Below are 16,347 nucleotides of genomic sequence, written 5' to 3' on the forward strand. Positions count from 1 at the left end.
AAGCAGGTAGAGGTCATGCCCAACTGATTTTTTAAATAGACAATATTAACTAAATAATTTGGCAGCATATTTATAATTTGGAAAGTGTGAAAGTGGTAGTTTTGTCATGGAAACTTAAAGATTGGTGCAGGATATTTTATTATCATGTGAAGACAATTTAAAAGCACACAAGGAAAAAGTAATGATATAATTTCATTAAACATATAAAATCAGCAAAATGAGAAACTGCATAAAACATAATTCTGCTCCTTCGGAGCTCACAGCCCAGAGGTGAAGACCAACCTGGAGGTAGACTTGGTGAGATAAGTACTGTGATAGCACTAAGTCCTGGGTGCTGTGGGGGCCCAGAGCAAGGGGTACAGGACAGCTTCCTGAAGGAGGAACCCCCGAAGCACCGAGTCTTAAAGGATGTGCTGGAGGGAACCTGGCAAGGAATTGAGCAGGAAAGGCATTCGAGGCAGGGGATCAGCATGGTGAGGGGTGCTGGGGAGAGAACATGTGACTTCAGGCTGGGGCACAGAGTGAATGGGGGGTGTTGTTGGCAAAGGGATGAGAGGGACTGGGGAGGGCGAGAGGGGACAGAGTAGGAGGGGCCTCATCAGTGTATTACGTAGCTTTGACTTTACTCTATGGGGGATGATGGGAAGTCATTTAAGAATTTGAAACAAGGACATTTCCCTTCATCTGGCCTTACTTCTGGAGGTACTGCACTTGCCCCACCTCTGGGGGTCGGGGGGTGAGGTGGTCAATGCTCCTTCGAGGGGCTGCATCTGGTGGGGCCTCCTTATCCTAACCCCTGACCTTGCTCCTTGTTGTTCTGCAGGGAAACACGGGAGTGCTCATGGGCATGTTTCTGGTGTCCTTCGTCATCCTGGTGGCCCTCGTCACCGTGCTGTCTGGCATCGGAGTCGGGGTGCACTGTGGCATTGGCAGTGGTGGCGTCTACTCCATGATCTCCTCAGTCCTGGGCGGGCAGACCGGAGGCACCATCGGGCTACTCTATGTGTTTGGACAGGTGAGCCTGGGCTCTGGGGCAGAGGAACTGTGTCCCAAGGCCTCCAGCATGTGTGGCATTTCTTCCCTTGCCTACTGTTTGCCACCATCTTCTCATCCACATTCTCACTGGGGAGAGACGGGGGTGGGACAACTGCCCCCATTTTATAGATGGTAAAACTGGGGCTCTGAAAGGGAACTCAGCGGCAGAGCCCAGCCCACCATCCAGGCCCTGACCCTTAGTCAGTGGTCCTTGCTCTCCACCAGGCCTGCCTCATGGAGTCCTGATTTGAACAGGGAGGCAGGGCCTGGGCTTTCCTGCTGCCCATTCTAGGGAGGTGAGTGCACGACAGTGGCCGGAGCCCAGGTGGCAGCCGAGTGGCCTGGTTCCTGGGGCACTCTTGTGCTGAAGAGGGGATATCTTGCCTATGCCAGAGGACTTCCCTTGCAGCAGGCACTTCTCAAATGAGCTGGAGCTCTCGTGCATGGATAACTTGATGGCCTTCCCAGGTGTCTGGAAGCCCCTGTGTGGACGCCTGTCAAGAGGGAGAATACTAATGAGGAGGCCGCATCACCAGGGTGGCCTGAGGCTCTCAGAAAACCAGTGAGGTGGGAGAAACGCGAGGCTTCTTTAGCTGGAACTCAGGGATGGCGACCTAATGCAGAGGAAACAAATGCAGACATTAAAAAGCAGCTCTTTGTCAGCACTTCTTAGTGTGGAAAAGGCTTTTATGATTGTGCAAAGTGTGGTGGGTGGTTGAAAAAATAGCTTAATGAGAAGAATTTGTAGTATTACTTAGAACTTAGTAATACTACAAGAGTCTCTTCAAAGAAAGCATCGGTTTTGTTTCTTTTATTTTTAAGCAGCAGGGGCAGGGTATTTTAGCATAGATACATCTGATTCTCCAACAGCACAAAGCTCTGTGTGTGTGTGTGTGTGTGTGTGTGTAGGACCAATGCATGGGAGGCACACAGAATGTCACTGAACTCCTAAAAACCACTTGCCTTTACTAGAGAAAGATCTTTTTCTGTTGCCATTGTCATTTTTATTTATTTTTAAATAATTTTTTATTTTTAAATTACAGTTTACTGGCACATACAATATTATATTAGTTTTAGGTATACAACATAGGGAGTGGACATTTATAAAACTTACAAAGTGATCACCTGGATAAGTCTAGTACCCATCTGACACCATACGTAGCTATTACAATACTAGAGGCCCGGTGCACAAAATTCGTGCACTTGTGTGTCGGGGGGGTCCCTAGTCCGGCCTGTGCCCTCTTGCAGTCTGGGAGCCTCACAATCCATCGCCCTGCAGAGAGAGGCCCCGCCTACCCACCGCAGCCCACTGGTTGGTGGCCTGGGCCTCCCTCTTTGGGGTGATTGTGGAGTCCCCCCTCCTCCCCCCAATCGATCACCCTGCTGGCCAGTGGCCTGGACTCCCTCTGCGGGGCGATCATGGGGCAATGGCAGGGCCCCCTGACCAATCACATCGTACCCGCCTTGGCTGACCTGGCGCCAGTGTGTGTCATAGTGTGGTTGTCCAGATGGTCGTTCTCCTGTTCAGGTGTTTGGTCAATTTGCATATTACACTTTTATTATTATATATTATTGACTATACTAGAAGCCTGGTGCATGAAATTTGTGCATGGGTAGAGTAACTAGGCCTGACTGGCGATCAGGGCCTTCCAGCTGCCGGCTGGGGCCTTCCTTTGTTCCGCACCGCCCCCTGGTGGTCAGTGCATGTCATAGTGAGCGATAGAACTCCTGGCTTCCTGGTTGAACTCCCGTGAAGAGACTTTGCATATTAACCTTTTATATATATAGATATTTAAATGCCATTTAACAAAGAAAAATCAACCAAAAAAATGAGTTCGCATGTCACCTCTGACACGTGTGTCATAGGTCTAGGTCCATTCATGTTGTTGCAGATGTCAAGATTTCACTCTTTTTTGGCTGAGTAATATTCCATTGTATACATGTACCACTTCTTTATCCATTTGTCTATTGATGGACATTTAGGTTACTTTCATATCTTGGCTATTATAAACAATGCTGCAATGAACATAGGAATGCATATGTCTTTCCTGAAAAAATTGATCTTAAAGAGAGCGAGGGAAAGAGAGAGCAAAATATCAATTGGCTGCCTCCCTCACATGCCCTAACTTGGGATTGAACCCCTAACCTGGGTATGTGCCCTGACCAGGAAACAAACCCACTACTTTTGGTGTACAGGACGACACTCCAACCAACTGAGCCACACCGGCCAGGGTGCATAAGACTTTTTAAATTAGTGTTTGGGTTTCTTCAGATAAATACCCAGAAGTGGAATTGCTGGGTTCTTTCTTTCTCTCTTGTTATACCTTTTGTTTTAAAGTCCATTTCGTCTCATGTAAGTACTGCTACTCCAGCTTTCCTTTGGTTTCCATGTGCATGAGATATCTTTTTCCATCCTTTTACTTTCAGTCTGTGTATATTTTGATCTGAAGTGAGTCTCTTGTAGACAGCATATGTATGTGTCTTGTTTTCTTATCCATTCAGCCACCGTATGTCTTTTGATTGGAGCATTTAATCCATTTACATTTAAAGGATTATTGATAGATATGTAGTTATTGCCATTTTATTATCCATGTTTTTTATCTTTTCTTAAAAATATGTTTTTATTGATTTCAGAGAGGAAGGGACAGAGAAATTGAAACATCAGATGAGAGAGAATCATTGATCAGCTGCTTCCTGCATACCCCCTACTGGGGAATCAAGCCCGAAACCCAGGTATGTGCCCTTGATCAGAATTGAACCTGGGACCCTTCAGTCTGCAGGCCGATGCTCTATCCACTGAGCCAAACCAGCTAGGGCTTTTATCTTTTTTTTTTTTTTTTTTGTCTTCTTATAGAAGTCCCTTTAACATTTTTTATAATACAGATTTGGTGGTGATGAACTCCTTAAGCTTTTTCTTTTTCTTGGCCTGGGAAGCTCTTTATCTGTCATTTAATTCTGAGTGATAGCCTTGCTGGAGAGAGTGATCTTAGCTGTAGGTTCTTGTTTTCCAACACTTTGAATATTTTGTGCTACTCCCTTCTGGCCTACAAAATTTCTGTTGAAAAATCAGCTGACAATCTTATGGGAGCTTCCCTGTAGGTAATTGACTGCTTTTCTCTTGCTGCTTTTATTATTCTTTGTCTTTAACCATTGCCATTTTAATTATGATGTGTCTTGGTGTGGGTCTCTTTGGGTTCATCTTTTTGGGGACTCTCTGCTCTTCTTGGGCTTGTGTGTCTATTTTATAGCAGGTTAGTGAGAGAAACATTGATTGGCTGCCATTATTTCTTCAAATAGGTTTTTAATTCCTTGCTCTCTCTCATTGCCTTCTGGTACTCCCATGGTGTGAACATTGGTATGCTGATGTTATCCCAGAGGCCCCTTAAACTATCCTCAAATTTTTGGATTCCTCTTTCTTTTTCCTGTTCTGATTGGGTGTTTTCTGCTACCTTCTTTTCCAAATAGCTGATTTGACCCTCTGCTTCATATAATCTACTGTCGATTCCCTCTAATGTATTCTTCATTTCAGTTATTGTATTCTTAATTTCTGACTGGTTCTTTTTTACATGTTCTATCTCCTTTTTTTTGTTTCTTATCTCTTCACAAAAGTTCTCACTGAGTTCATTGAGCATCCTTATAACTAATGTGTGTGTTTTTTTGTTTTTCTTTATAACCAATGTTTTGAACTCTGTGTCTGGTAGATTGCTTGTCTCCATTTTGTTCAGTTCTTTTTCTGGAGTTTTGTCCTATTCTTTCATTTGGGACATGTGCTTTTGTCTCCTCATTTTGGCTGCCTCCTTGTGTCTGTTTCTTTGTATTAAGTAGAGCCTCTTCACCTCCCAGTCTTGGTAGAGTGGCCTTATGTAGTAGGTGTCCTGTGGGGTCCCATGGTGCTGTCCCTAGTCACTCGAGCCGGGTGCTCCAGGTGAGTCCCTTGTGTGGGTGGTATGTTCCTTCCGGTTGTAGTCGAGTCTTGGTTGTTGTTGGCATGCCAGTGGGAGGGTTTGACCCGTAAGCTGATTGGCTGTGAGAACTGGCTGTGACTGTGACGAAGTAGCCTCTGACCCATGGAGCAGGAATCACTTCAGCGGAGCTCTGGTGCCTGCCGAGTCCACCCTTTGGGTGTGTCATTTGTGGGGGTCGTTAAGTGACGCTCTGTTATGGTCTGAAGCTGGCCACCGGCTGTGTTGGTTCTCAGGCTTTTTGGGAGGGAATCTGGTGCAGGCCAAGGTCAGCCGCTGCCTTTGCTCTGCCTGGGGCCACCTGGTATGAGCCACAAAGTGATCCGCAGATGGTACTTGTGCTGGACTTAGAGGTGTCTGAGAGGCTGAGCTACAAACCAAGGCTGGCTGCCACTGGTGCCAGGTTTGGGGCTACTTAGCGAGAGACGTGGGGCATGCTCGGGCCAGTGCTGCTTGTTTGGGGTTTGTGAACCTTTGAGAGATTTTAGGAAAGTTGGCAGTTTGAACCAAGACGGGAAAAGCCGCTGTAAACTCTTGGGTGGGGCGGGGTCTCAGGGAATCACTAGGGCGAGTGAACAGTGTTAGCCAGGTTGATGGAGACTCAGATATGGAGCCCACCTGTGCTTGCAGGGTGAGGGCTCATCAAGGGAACAACGGCCCCTGCCAGCACTTCTGTCTGGGACAAAGCTGCCCCTCCAGCCCTCACCGTGATGCCAGGTAATTCATTTCTTCCCTCTATGTTCCTGGCACATTTTGAACTGCTGCCCCAGAGCTGGGGCTCAGAGTGCGTGAGTCCGAGTAAGTGCATGCCAGGCTCTTTAAGAGGAACACCTGGGACTCTAGCAGCCTCGGTCTCAGCCACAGTCCCTGCTGGTTTTCACAGCCAGAAGCTATGGGGACTTCTCTTCCTGGCACTGGCACCCTGGGCTGAGGAGTCTGGTCTGGGGCTGGGACCCCTGGCTCCTCGCCAGCTGAGAAATCCTGATTTTTAACCGTCACACCTGGTTGTGGGACTAGCCTGTTCCAGGCCTCTGCTCCTCCTACCAGTCTCTATGTGCCCTCTCTATATCCTTAGATAGAGGACTATGTTCACCTAGACTTCAGGCACTTCTCAGTGATGGTTGTTCTGTAGTTTAGTTGCAAATTTGATGTGGTCCTGGGAGGAGGCGAGTGCAGCATTTACCTATGCTGCCATCTTGACCGGAAGTGTGGAGAGAGATCTTTAAGCATAGTGGCTTGGAAGGTGAGTAACAACCAGCCAGTTTATTTTATTACCCTGGGGATTTATACACTGATTTTTTACTTTTCTGCTATTCAAAGCCAAGCAGGCTGCAAGATGGACACTTTTCTCGCTCCCTGAGTAGACAACAACTTTGCCTCTTGAAGCAGATACTACAGACGAGGGACCAGGGCTGAACGGGTGGGAAGGCCCCGAGAGAGAGAGAGAGAGAGAGAGAGAGAGAGAGAGAGAGAGCAGTAGGATGTTGATTCTCCTGTACGCGGGCTGACTTGGAGGAAAAGATGTTCACAAGATGTTTTCTGATCACTGGCAGCTACTGCGAGCAGCTATCACATCGCTTCCCTGCTTGCTTTGCTTGCTTTTCGTTCGGGCCTCGGTCAGAAATACCTTTGCCCCCTTGGTTGGTGCCTCCTGTGCCTCTGCTTCATCTGCTGCTGCCCGGGGCTGGGGCTCGGGAGCAGGGCGTGGCTGCTGCATAATCCTGTGACTATGCTGCTGGGGTCCATTTGCTAGTATTTTGTTGAGGATTTTTGCAAATATATTCATGAAGGATATTGGTCTGTAATCTCATGATACCTGTTTAGTTTTGGTATCAGGACAATGCTGGCCACATGGAATGAAACTGGGAGGTGTTTGTGAAGGATTGGTGTTAGTCCTTTAGATGTTTAGAAGAATTTAGCAGTAAAACCGTCTGGTCCGGGGCTTTTCTTTACAGGAAGTTTTTTATTACAAATTCTTTCTCTTCTATAGGCATATCCCGATTTTCTTTTTCTCCTTGAGTCAGTTTTGGTAGTCTGTGTCTTTCTAGGAATTTACCCATTTAATCTAGTTTATTTTATTTATTGGCATGCATGTCACAGATTCCCTTATAATCCTTTTGTTTTTGTAAGATTGGTAGTAATTTTTTCCCTTTCATGCCTGATTTTAATAACCTGAGTCTTCTCTCTGTTTTGCATGGTCAGTCCATTAAAGGTTTGTCTGCAAAGAAGCAAGATTGCGTTTTGATGATTTTCTCTATTGGTTTTCTCGCCTCTGCTTCATTTATTTCTGCTTCAATATTTATTGTTTTCTTCTATTTGCTTTGAGTTTAGTTTGCTCTTCTTTCCTAGTTCCTTAAGATAGATGGTTAGGTCATTGATTTGAGATCTTTCTTCCTCCAGAGTTTGAAAGAAGAAGTAATAATAATTCTTGGGAACCCCTCATGCCCTCATTTCGGGGCATGTCTGCTCAGGGAATCATTGATTTTTAATGATTGCCAGAGCAGATGGCCTGTTTGCCTTAGAGCAGGGGTCAGCGAGCTTCTTCTGTAAAGGGCCAGCCAGTACAAATTTCAGTGTTTGTAACTCATATGTCTCTGTCACAGCTACTCAAGTCTGCTGTGGTAGTACAAACGCAGCCACAAACTGAAGAAATGGGCATATCTCTGTTCCAATAAAACTTTATTCCTAAAGCAGGCGGAGCAGGATTTGGCCAGTGGGGCGAAGTTTGCAAACCTTTGCCCTAGAACAATCATGTCAGACTCAAAGGCTAACACAGGCCAAATAAACAAGGTTTAAGTTTATGTGGGCCGCAAAAAACCAAAAGCTTCAATTGTCATATAAACATAGGTTTATTTCGATAGAGACATGCTGAATACAAAGGGCTGAAATAAATGAGTAATTGTTAACATAAAATAATAGAACATTTTAATTAAAATTAATATATTTTCTTGAACATTAACTTACCACACACTAACTACACAGATTAATAAGCATAACGCAAATAATCCTATTTTTCTTGTTCTCCGAAAGTGAAATATTTCCTGTTGCACACACCAAACAAGTAAACACAAGACTAATGACGTGGCAATCAGCTGCTAAAATATTTGCTGCTAGTACTAGTGGGGAGAAATGGTGTGCCTGCACATAAGGCGCATAAGGGAAATGAATGCAACACGATTATAGTAATCAGTCATTAGTGAACATTGTAGTTTGTTATTAATAATCTATACTAATAAAAGGGTAATATGTTAGTTAGACCGGGAGACCTTTTGGATGTCTTTCTGGACAGAGCCATGGTGGCAGGGCCAAGGCAGAGGCCATTAGGGGCAATTAGGCCAGGAGGGGAGGGCAGTTGGGGGTGATCAGGCCAGTGGTGGGGGCGGGGAGTTGGGGGCAAGCAGGCTGGCGGGGGGGCAGTTGGGGGTGATCAGGCTGGCAGGGGGGTATTTGGGGGCAATCAGGCCAGCAGGGGGGCAGTTGGGGGTGAGCAGGCTGTCAGGCAGAGTGGTTAGGTGTGATTAAGGAGGCAGGCAGGTGAGTGGTTAGGAGCCAGTGGTCCCGGATTGCGAGAAGGATGTCCAAAGGGATCGGGCCTAAACTGGCAGTCGGACATCCCCTGAGGGGTCCCAGATTGGAGAGGGTGCAGGCTGGGTTGAGGGACAACCCCCCCCCCCCCGGCCCATGCATGAATTTCATGCACCGGGCCACTAGTCTATAATAATAAAAGCTAATTATTATTATTATTAGTAGTAGTAATATACTAATTAGACTGGATGTCCTTTTGGGCATCCTTCCGGATGACTTCCCAGACAAAGCCGGGGCTGCAAGGGCTGAGGCGGCTGCCGTGGCGGGGTGGTGAGGAGGTGGCTACCACGGTGGTTGGGGACTGAGGCAGAGGCAGCCGCTGTGGCTGTGGGGGCTGAGCCGCTTGCATGAATTTCGTGCATTGGGCCTCTTGTTATGTATAACAGGATAGTGTAAAAATTAAGTTACAAAATTTCTATTAAAATGTTTCTTACAAACCGTTATATTGGCTGGGCCACAAAAATATTCGTTGTGGGCTGCATGTGACCTGCGGGCTACCAGTTTGACATGCTTGCCCTAGAACATCAAAATGTAGGAGATATAAATACTTCAAATAATTATTTTTAAAAGTTGCAAAAGGGCTGCACCTCCCAAGCCCTTCCCCCTCGTCCCTCTGAGATGTGGATGGCAGGCCTGCTATGTGGACCAGACCCCTTGGCCATGGAAGAGACGGTGAACAGAAGCCCCTCCTCACTCCCTGCCCCACTCACCTTTGTGGACCTGGGGACTTCTTTGGGGCTGCTTACCCCACACACCAAAATGTCCAGCTTCAGCCTGTACCGTTATGACTAAAAGCTTCTGTTAGTGGCTCCCATGCTCTGCGCTGGACCCCGTGCGAAAGCAGGGCAGTACAAGAGAAGACCTGACAAAAGCCTGAGGTTTTCACTGTGGGGACATAGGGTCAGCCAACTCAAAGCTTGAACCAGGGATTTTGTGTCAGAAGGGGAGGCCTGTGGAGGAGAAGCCCTGGTCTTCTAGGTTGGTTCTCAAAGACAAGAAAATGTCTGTGATTGTGGAGGTACAGTTTTTCTAAACAAAATACATTGGAAGGGAGTTTTACACCCTGAAAATAGGTCACTCTCTCCCTTTAAAATGGGAGGTGGCACCCCCTGATTCCTGTGCCAGAGGGCTAGAAGTTTCTCTGTGGAGAATGAACAGGGAAAAGGAATGCCTGTGATGATAAACTTTAAGAGGAGATAAAAATACTTTAAAAATATGATAAACTCATTTTGATATTTTTAAAGTATTTTTATCTCCTCTTAAAGTTTATCATCACAGGCATTCCTTTTCCCTGTTCGTTCTCCACAGAGAAACTTCTAGCCCTCTGGCAAAGGACTTGTATGCATGCATATAAGCCAAACCAATGGACATGGACAACAGGGGGATGAGAGCATGAGTTGCGGGGGGGGGGGGGGGGGCAGGGAGGTTGGGGGTTAATGGGAAATGAGGACACATTTGTAATACCTTAACCAATAAAGAAATTTTTAAAAAATATGATAAACTCGGGGGTGTTTATCCATTAAACAAACCAACGGGATGTTTTCCAACGAAGAGGAGTCATCATGGTTGGAATGTGCACTGCCTCGGGGTGGCTGGATCGCTCTGGGGACGGGCTAGTGGTCACTGTCCACTCCCCTCCTGGGGGAGGCGGGGCTCCGGCCAGCCTGGGTTTGCTGGCAGGAGCTGGGTGCAGGGAACCTGGGTCCTGGGCTGCTTTTCTCCACGTGGATGCACTGTGTTGTATGTACCCAAATGTAGTTGTTGCATAAACAGAACAGTGCTCTTAATAGGTTTGTTTTTATTTTTCCTTCGTGAAATTATTTTAAAAATTACAGAATTATATTCCTTGTAACCAGTTAACACAGTGGAGATAAAGTAAAGAACTCGCGAGTTTCCCCTCACACTCCCGAGGTAGCCATGTGGCCGCCTCGCGCCATTTCAGGGCAGCTTCCCCTGCTCATCTACACACGTGGATGGACTTTTGAAGTGCTGCTTGCTGTTATGGAAATGCGGACAGATTTCATGCCCTATTCCCTGCCTGTGTTTCGTACTTACTAAGTCATGGACATCCCACCAGGCCATGTTGAGTCTGTGCTTTTAAACTAGTGACTTAGATTTGCATAATGTGAATGTACCATCATGTCTAGCATGTTCATATTGTCTTCATTCTTTTTTAAAAATTATTTTAGCCCTGACCAGTTTGGCTCAGTGGATAGAGCATCAGCCTGCAGACTGAAGGGTCCCAGGTTCGATTTCGGTCAAGGGCATGTATCTTGGTTGCGGGCACATCCCCAGTAGGGGGTGTGCAGGAGGCAGCTGATCGATGTTTCTAACTTTCCCTCTCCCTTCCTCTCTGTAAAAAAACAACAACAAAATATATTTTAAAATATTTTAAATTGATTTTAGAGAAAGAGAAAGGGAGAAGGAAAGAGAGAGTGAAACACTGATGTGAGAAACATTGATTGGTTGCCTCTTGTAAGAACTGGGGACCCAACCCACAACCTGGGTATGTGCTCTGATTGGGAATTGAACCGGCAACCTTTCCGTGCACGGTGATGATGCTCCAACCAACTGAGCCACCCTGGCCAGGGCACCTTGCCTCCATTTTTTAACTCTCTTCTGTAAGAGTAGGTTTATTTCTTTTCTCATTCTTTTTTTTTTAATTAAATCTTTATTGTTCAGATTATTACATTTGTTCCTCTTCCCCCCCCCCCCATAGCTCTCCTCCTCCCAGTTCCCGCCCCACCCTCTGCCCTCACTCCCCACCCACTGTCCTCATCCATAGGTGCACGATTTTTGTCCAGTCTCTTCCCGCATCTCCCACACCCCTTTCCCCCCCAAGAATAGTCAGTCCATTCCCTTTCTATGTCCCTGATTCTATTATAATCACCAGTTCATTCTGTTCATCAGATTATTTATTCACTTGATTCTTAGATTCACTTGTTGATAGATGCATATTTGTTGTTCATAATTTGTATCTTTACCTTTTTCTTCCTCGTCCTCTTCTTAAAGGATACCTTTCAGCATTTCATATAATCCTGGTTTGGTGATGATGAACTCCTTTAGCTTTTCCTTATCTGTGAAGCTCTTTATCTGACCTTCAATTCTGAATGATAGCTTTGCTGGATAAACTAATCTTGGTTGTAGGTTCTTGCTATTCATCACTTTGAATATTTCTTGCCACTCCCTTCTGGCCTGCAAAGTTTCTGTTGAGAAATCAGCTGACAGTCGTATGGGTATTCCCTTGTAGGTAACTGAGTTTCTTTCTCTTGCTGCTTTTAAGATTCTCTCTTTGTCTTTTGCTCTTGGCATTTTAATTATGATGTGCCTTGGTGTGGTCCTCTTTGGATTCCTTTTGTTTGGGGTTCTCTGCGCTTCTTGGACCTGTAAGTCTATTTCTTTCACCAGGTGGGGGAAGTTTTCTGTCATTATTTCTTCAAATAGGTTTTCAATATCTTGCTCTCCCTCATCTTCTGGTACCCCTATAATTCGGATGTTGGTATGCTTGAAGTTGTCCCAGAGGCTCCTTACACTATCTTCGTATTTTCGGATTCCTTTTTCATTTTGCTTTTCCGGTTGGGTGTTTTTTGCTTCTTCGCATTTCAAATCTTTGCCTTGATTCTTGCGCTCCTCTGGTCTGCTGTTGGGAGTCTGTATAGTATTCTTTATTTCAGTCGGTGTATGCTTAATTTCTAGTTGGTTCTTTATCACAACATCGAGGGTCTCATTAGATTTCTCGAGGATCTCATTAAGTTTATCGGCGGCTTCTAGACAGTTCTTGAGAGACCTTAAAAGTGTAGTTCTGAACTCTATATCTTCCATTGACAATTTTGTCCTGTTTCTTTGTCTCTGCATTTTGTTATGCTTTCTTGGTGCACCCCCTAGTGGTCTTTGTGCACAGTCTTGTAGTTAAGCCTTGATTGTTGTAGCTAATACTAGGGGGGATTTGACCTCCAGGCCAAGTGGCTGTGAGAATCAGCTGTGTCTGCAGTGAGAGAACTTCTGTGCTCTAGGGAGGTGCTAATCTGGCGTTTGCCTGAGGCTATCTGGCAAATGCCTCTGTGCAGGGCTTGGGCGGGGCAGGTGGGTCGCATGGGATCAACAGGGTGGGCCGGAGAGAGCAGTTATGGCTGCTCTCAGTCCTGTCCCCAGGGGCTCTGCCTCTCTGAGTCCCAACAACCGCTGCAAACCTCGGAGAGAAAGCTGCATTCGCTCCGACCGAAGCCAGACAGTCCCGCTTCTCCCGTTTGAGTCTGGGTCCCTAAAGACTAGCCTGGATCTGGAGCTCAAAGTCTGCGACTCCCTCCCGATTGAAAATGCCAACCGCGCCCTCAACCACCAGCCTGCTCTGCATGCACTCCGCACCTCAGTATCTGACTTCAGCACTGCGCCTCCTCTGAGTGTCGGTATGCGTTTCTCTTTCCTCCTAGTTGTAGGACTTCCACTCAGCCAGCCTTCCTATGGTTCTGGGTGATGTCCGTTCCGTCTTTTAGTTTCACTTTTGAAGTGGTTGTTCGAGGCAGCAAACTCCGGCGTTAACCTATGCCGCCATCTTGGTTCTCCTCTTTTCTCATTCTTGATTTTATTGATCTTTTAAAAGATCAGTGTTTGTTCACTGTGTCCTTTTTTTTGTTGTTATTTTCCCCTCTGTTTCATTAATTTCATATTTCCTTTTAGGAAGTCCCAGGATTTGGCCTTAGATAGTCTGGCTCCATGGTCTGTGCTCCTAACCACCATGCTCTCTCACACATCCTCAAGAGCCTTTTCTTTTTTCTGTTACTGGCCTCTTGGGGGCTACACAGTGCTTTCAGGTACGAACCTGCGAGAGGGCAGTGTTTACTGCGTGACTTACTTCCTGTGAGCACATGTTGTTCTCCAGCTGGAACAGGAAGCACTCGGTTTGGAAGCTCCAAATGCATATGGTCACGTTCAAGTTGGGGCGTCCCCCTCTGTATGTCAGAGAGAACGGATGCCTGGGAAGGAGATGCCCACACAGATGATCATCATGACCACATGGTTATCAATTGTTTTTTAATCTCTGACACAATTTACCATGAAGAGTCCTGTTGACCTGCCCAAATACTGATGAACTAGCACCGTTATCCCCATCACACTCTTGGTATTTAGTCAAGAGTAAGTTTGAGTTCTGAGGTGAATTCAGGAAACAAAGATCTATCTCTATCTATCTATCTTTCTATCATCACATTTCATCTGTCTCCCTCTCAGAGCTGATTGCATTTCCCCCACATTTACTGGGCCCCCTTTACCCAAATATAGAGGAAATGCCTAATTTAAATTTGGGGAAGATTGACAACGTTGGTACGTCTAGTGAACCAATCTCAGTGAACAGCAGGGCCTCTTTGTGAGCTCCCCTCAAATGCAGAAATTGTATGACCTTCTGGCCTTTATATAAAAGGCTGGAACTTAACAGCTCCTGCTTTCCAAGGTCCTTTTCATAAAGTAAACATATTACAAAGTGTTTATTGAATGCTTGCAGCGTACTTAGCAAATGCAGGGGGTTTTAAGAGGTGCAATCAGCATATTTGTTTTTTAAGGTGTTTGCATTCTTGGTGGTGGCAGAGGAGAAAACTTATATGCACTAAATAACAGAATATGGCCAGAGAATTAACTGCATGGCACCGGTAGTCAGCATCATATTTATCCAGAAAAAGGGGGTACGTGAAGGCTTCGTGGAAGAGGAGGAACCCGATGGAGGCCCGAGTAGAACGTGTTCCCTCTGAGAACAGCCAAGCCGAGCTGTGGTGACCCGCCTCCTGGGGGCTGGTGAGGGATGAAGCTGACGAGAAAAGGAGGCTGAGGAATTATGGAAAGCGAGGCTGGTGTTATTTTCAAATATTTACTTAAGATCGTGTTTCAAATCTTTTTTAAAAGGTAAAATCATGACTCTCAGGAAAATATAAAGTAAACATGCATGAAAGATTTTATCTAACTCAGTTAATGGAGGAGCCAGTAAGCTGCTAAAGAGCAGTTGAGATGCTAGGTATGGGTCCTAGATGGATACACACCAAGTCCATAAATTAACAGTTGGGCAACTTCATAAATAAATGTAAGGGTAAGATTGCTAGGCCAGACACAAGACGGATTAGTGCAGTGGTTCTCCACCTTCCTAATGTCGCGACCCTTTAATACAGTTCCTCATGTTGTGGTGACCCCCAACCATAAAATTATTTTTGTTGCTACTTCATAACTGTAATTTTGCTACTGTTATGAATCGTAATGTAAATATCTGATATGCAGGATGTATTTTCATTGTTACAAATTGAACATAATTAAAGCATAGTGATTAATCACAAAAACAATATGTAATTATATATGTGTTTTCTGATGGTCTTAGGTGACCCCTGTGAAAGGGTCATTCCACCCCCAAAGGGGTCGCGACCCACAGGTTGAGAACCGCTGGATTAGTGTCTTACAGAACAGCAAACCCTAATCTTTTGGGTTATTTGTCCCACTGGGAAGAAGTTATTTGCATCTCTGCTGGGGGGAAAAATCTATACGTTAACATGTAACCACTAATTCTGGGACATTTAATATATTTAATCAATAGCAAACAGTGAGTAGAACTCTAAATACATTCACTGAGGTGGTCCTTGGGTAGCCTTTGTTCTATGTGACAGTGAAAAGATGTGTGGCTTACGTTTTTTCTTATTTCCAAGTTTTAGATAGTTTTTAAAAATAATAGTGACTACAAAAAAATGGAGAAAAACTGGGGTTTGCTTCCGTGCCCTCCCAGGCTCTGAGATGGCACCCCCTGTGTGTTTTTGGCCTCTGATTAGTTCCTGAATAACTCAGACAGAGAAACCCAAAGACTCTGGGCCCAGAATCCCACCCTCTTCCCCTGATCTGTTCATGTGAGTTAGCACTGGCCATCCGCTAGCTCTAGGCTTGGGTGGGTATTCATCCTCCCCTCTGGATGATGGTAGAGAGGCGATGGGAAGAAATGGGGCTGAGGCAGGGTTCCTGGGTGGGAGGGCTCGCTCAGCTCCGTGCTGGATCCCATGTCCCATGCTGACGGGGTGAGCGGGGTCCTTAGGGCCGGGCAGCGCTGGCCCGTGGCTCCGGGTGCTTCTCTCTCCGGCTGACCCTTCCTACCTAGAACTGCCTGTCAGTGTGTTGCAGGTGCCATGTACATCACCGGCTTCGCTGAATCCATCTCAGATTTGCTGAGCCTCAGGAACATCTGGGCCGTGCGAGGCATTTCAGTTGCGGTGCTTCTGGCCTTGCTGGGCATTAACCTAGCAGGTGTCAAATGGATCATCCGCCTGCAGCTGCTGCTGCTGCTGCTGCTGGCCGTGTCCACCCTGGACTTCGTGGTGGGCTCCTTCACACACCTGGACCCAGGTAAGCTTGGGTGGTCAGACACTGGCCTTACAGCGTCTGCACCGCTTTCTTGAAGTTCGCCCCCCATATGCTCTACCTACCAGTGTGTGCTGTTCCGGGCAGGTGAGTAGGTATGTCTTGGTGCAGAGGCTACACGTAGTGTAGCTTCAGAAAGGCCCTCCTCACATAGACGTTTTCACTTAGAACATTTTCCATGTTTCTTTTTATTTTCTTTCTATTAGAAGAACCCAGAAAATTTAGGTAAGATGATAACATTGAGCTGGATAGATAAACATCAAATTCATAATGGTGATTAAGGGAGTGGGCAAGAAATAGAGCTGGACATAGGAAGAAAATGGACTAACTTTTTTTTATCTGTCATATTTAAAAAATTATTTAAAAGGACTTGATGCAAACATAAAAA

The 16,347-nt window shown here is 45.9% G+C and overlaps 1 protein-coding gene across 2 annotated transcripts in view; it reads left to right on the forward strand.

The window, feature by feature from the left end:
- Positions 1 to 16,347, forward strand: part of SLC12A8 (solute carrier family 12 member 8) — a 140,482-nt gene that overhangs the window by 30,565 nt on the left and 93,570 nt on the right. For both annotated transcript variants that reach the window (XM_059687600.1, XM_059687599.1), the window contains exons 4-5: positions 824 to 1,015; positions 15,713 to 15,944. In XM_059687600.1, coding sequence (XP_059543583.1) covers positions 824 to 1,015; positions 15,713 to 15,944 — 424 coding nt within the window. The remainder of the gene's footprint in view (positions 1 to 823; positions 1,016 to 15,712; positions 15,945 to 16,347) is intronic.

This window comes from Myotis daubentonii, chromosome 3 (genome assembly GCF_963259705.1).
Source record: "Myotis daubentonii chromosome 3, mMyoDau2.1, whole genome shotgun sequence".
Lineage (NCBI taxonomy): Eukaryota > Metazoa > Chordata > Mammalia > Chiroptera > Vespertilionidae > Myotis > Myotis daubentonii.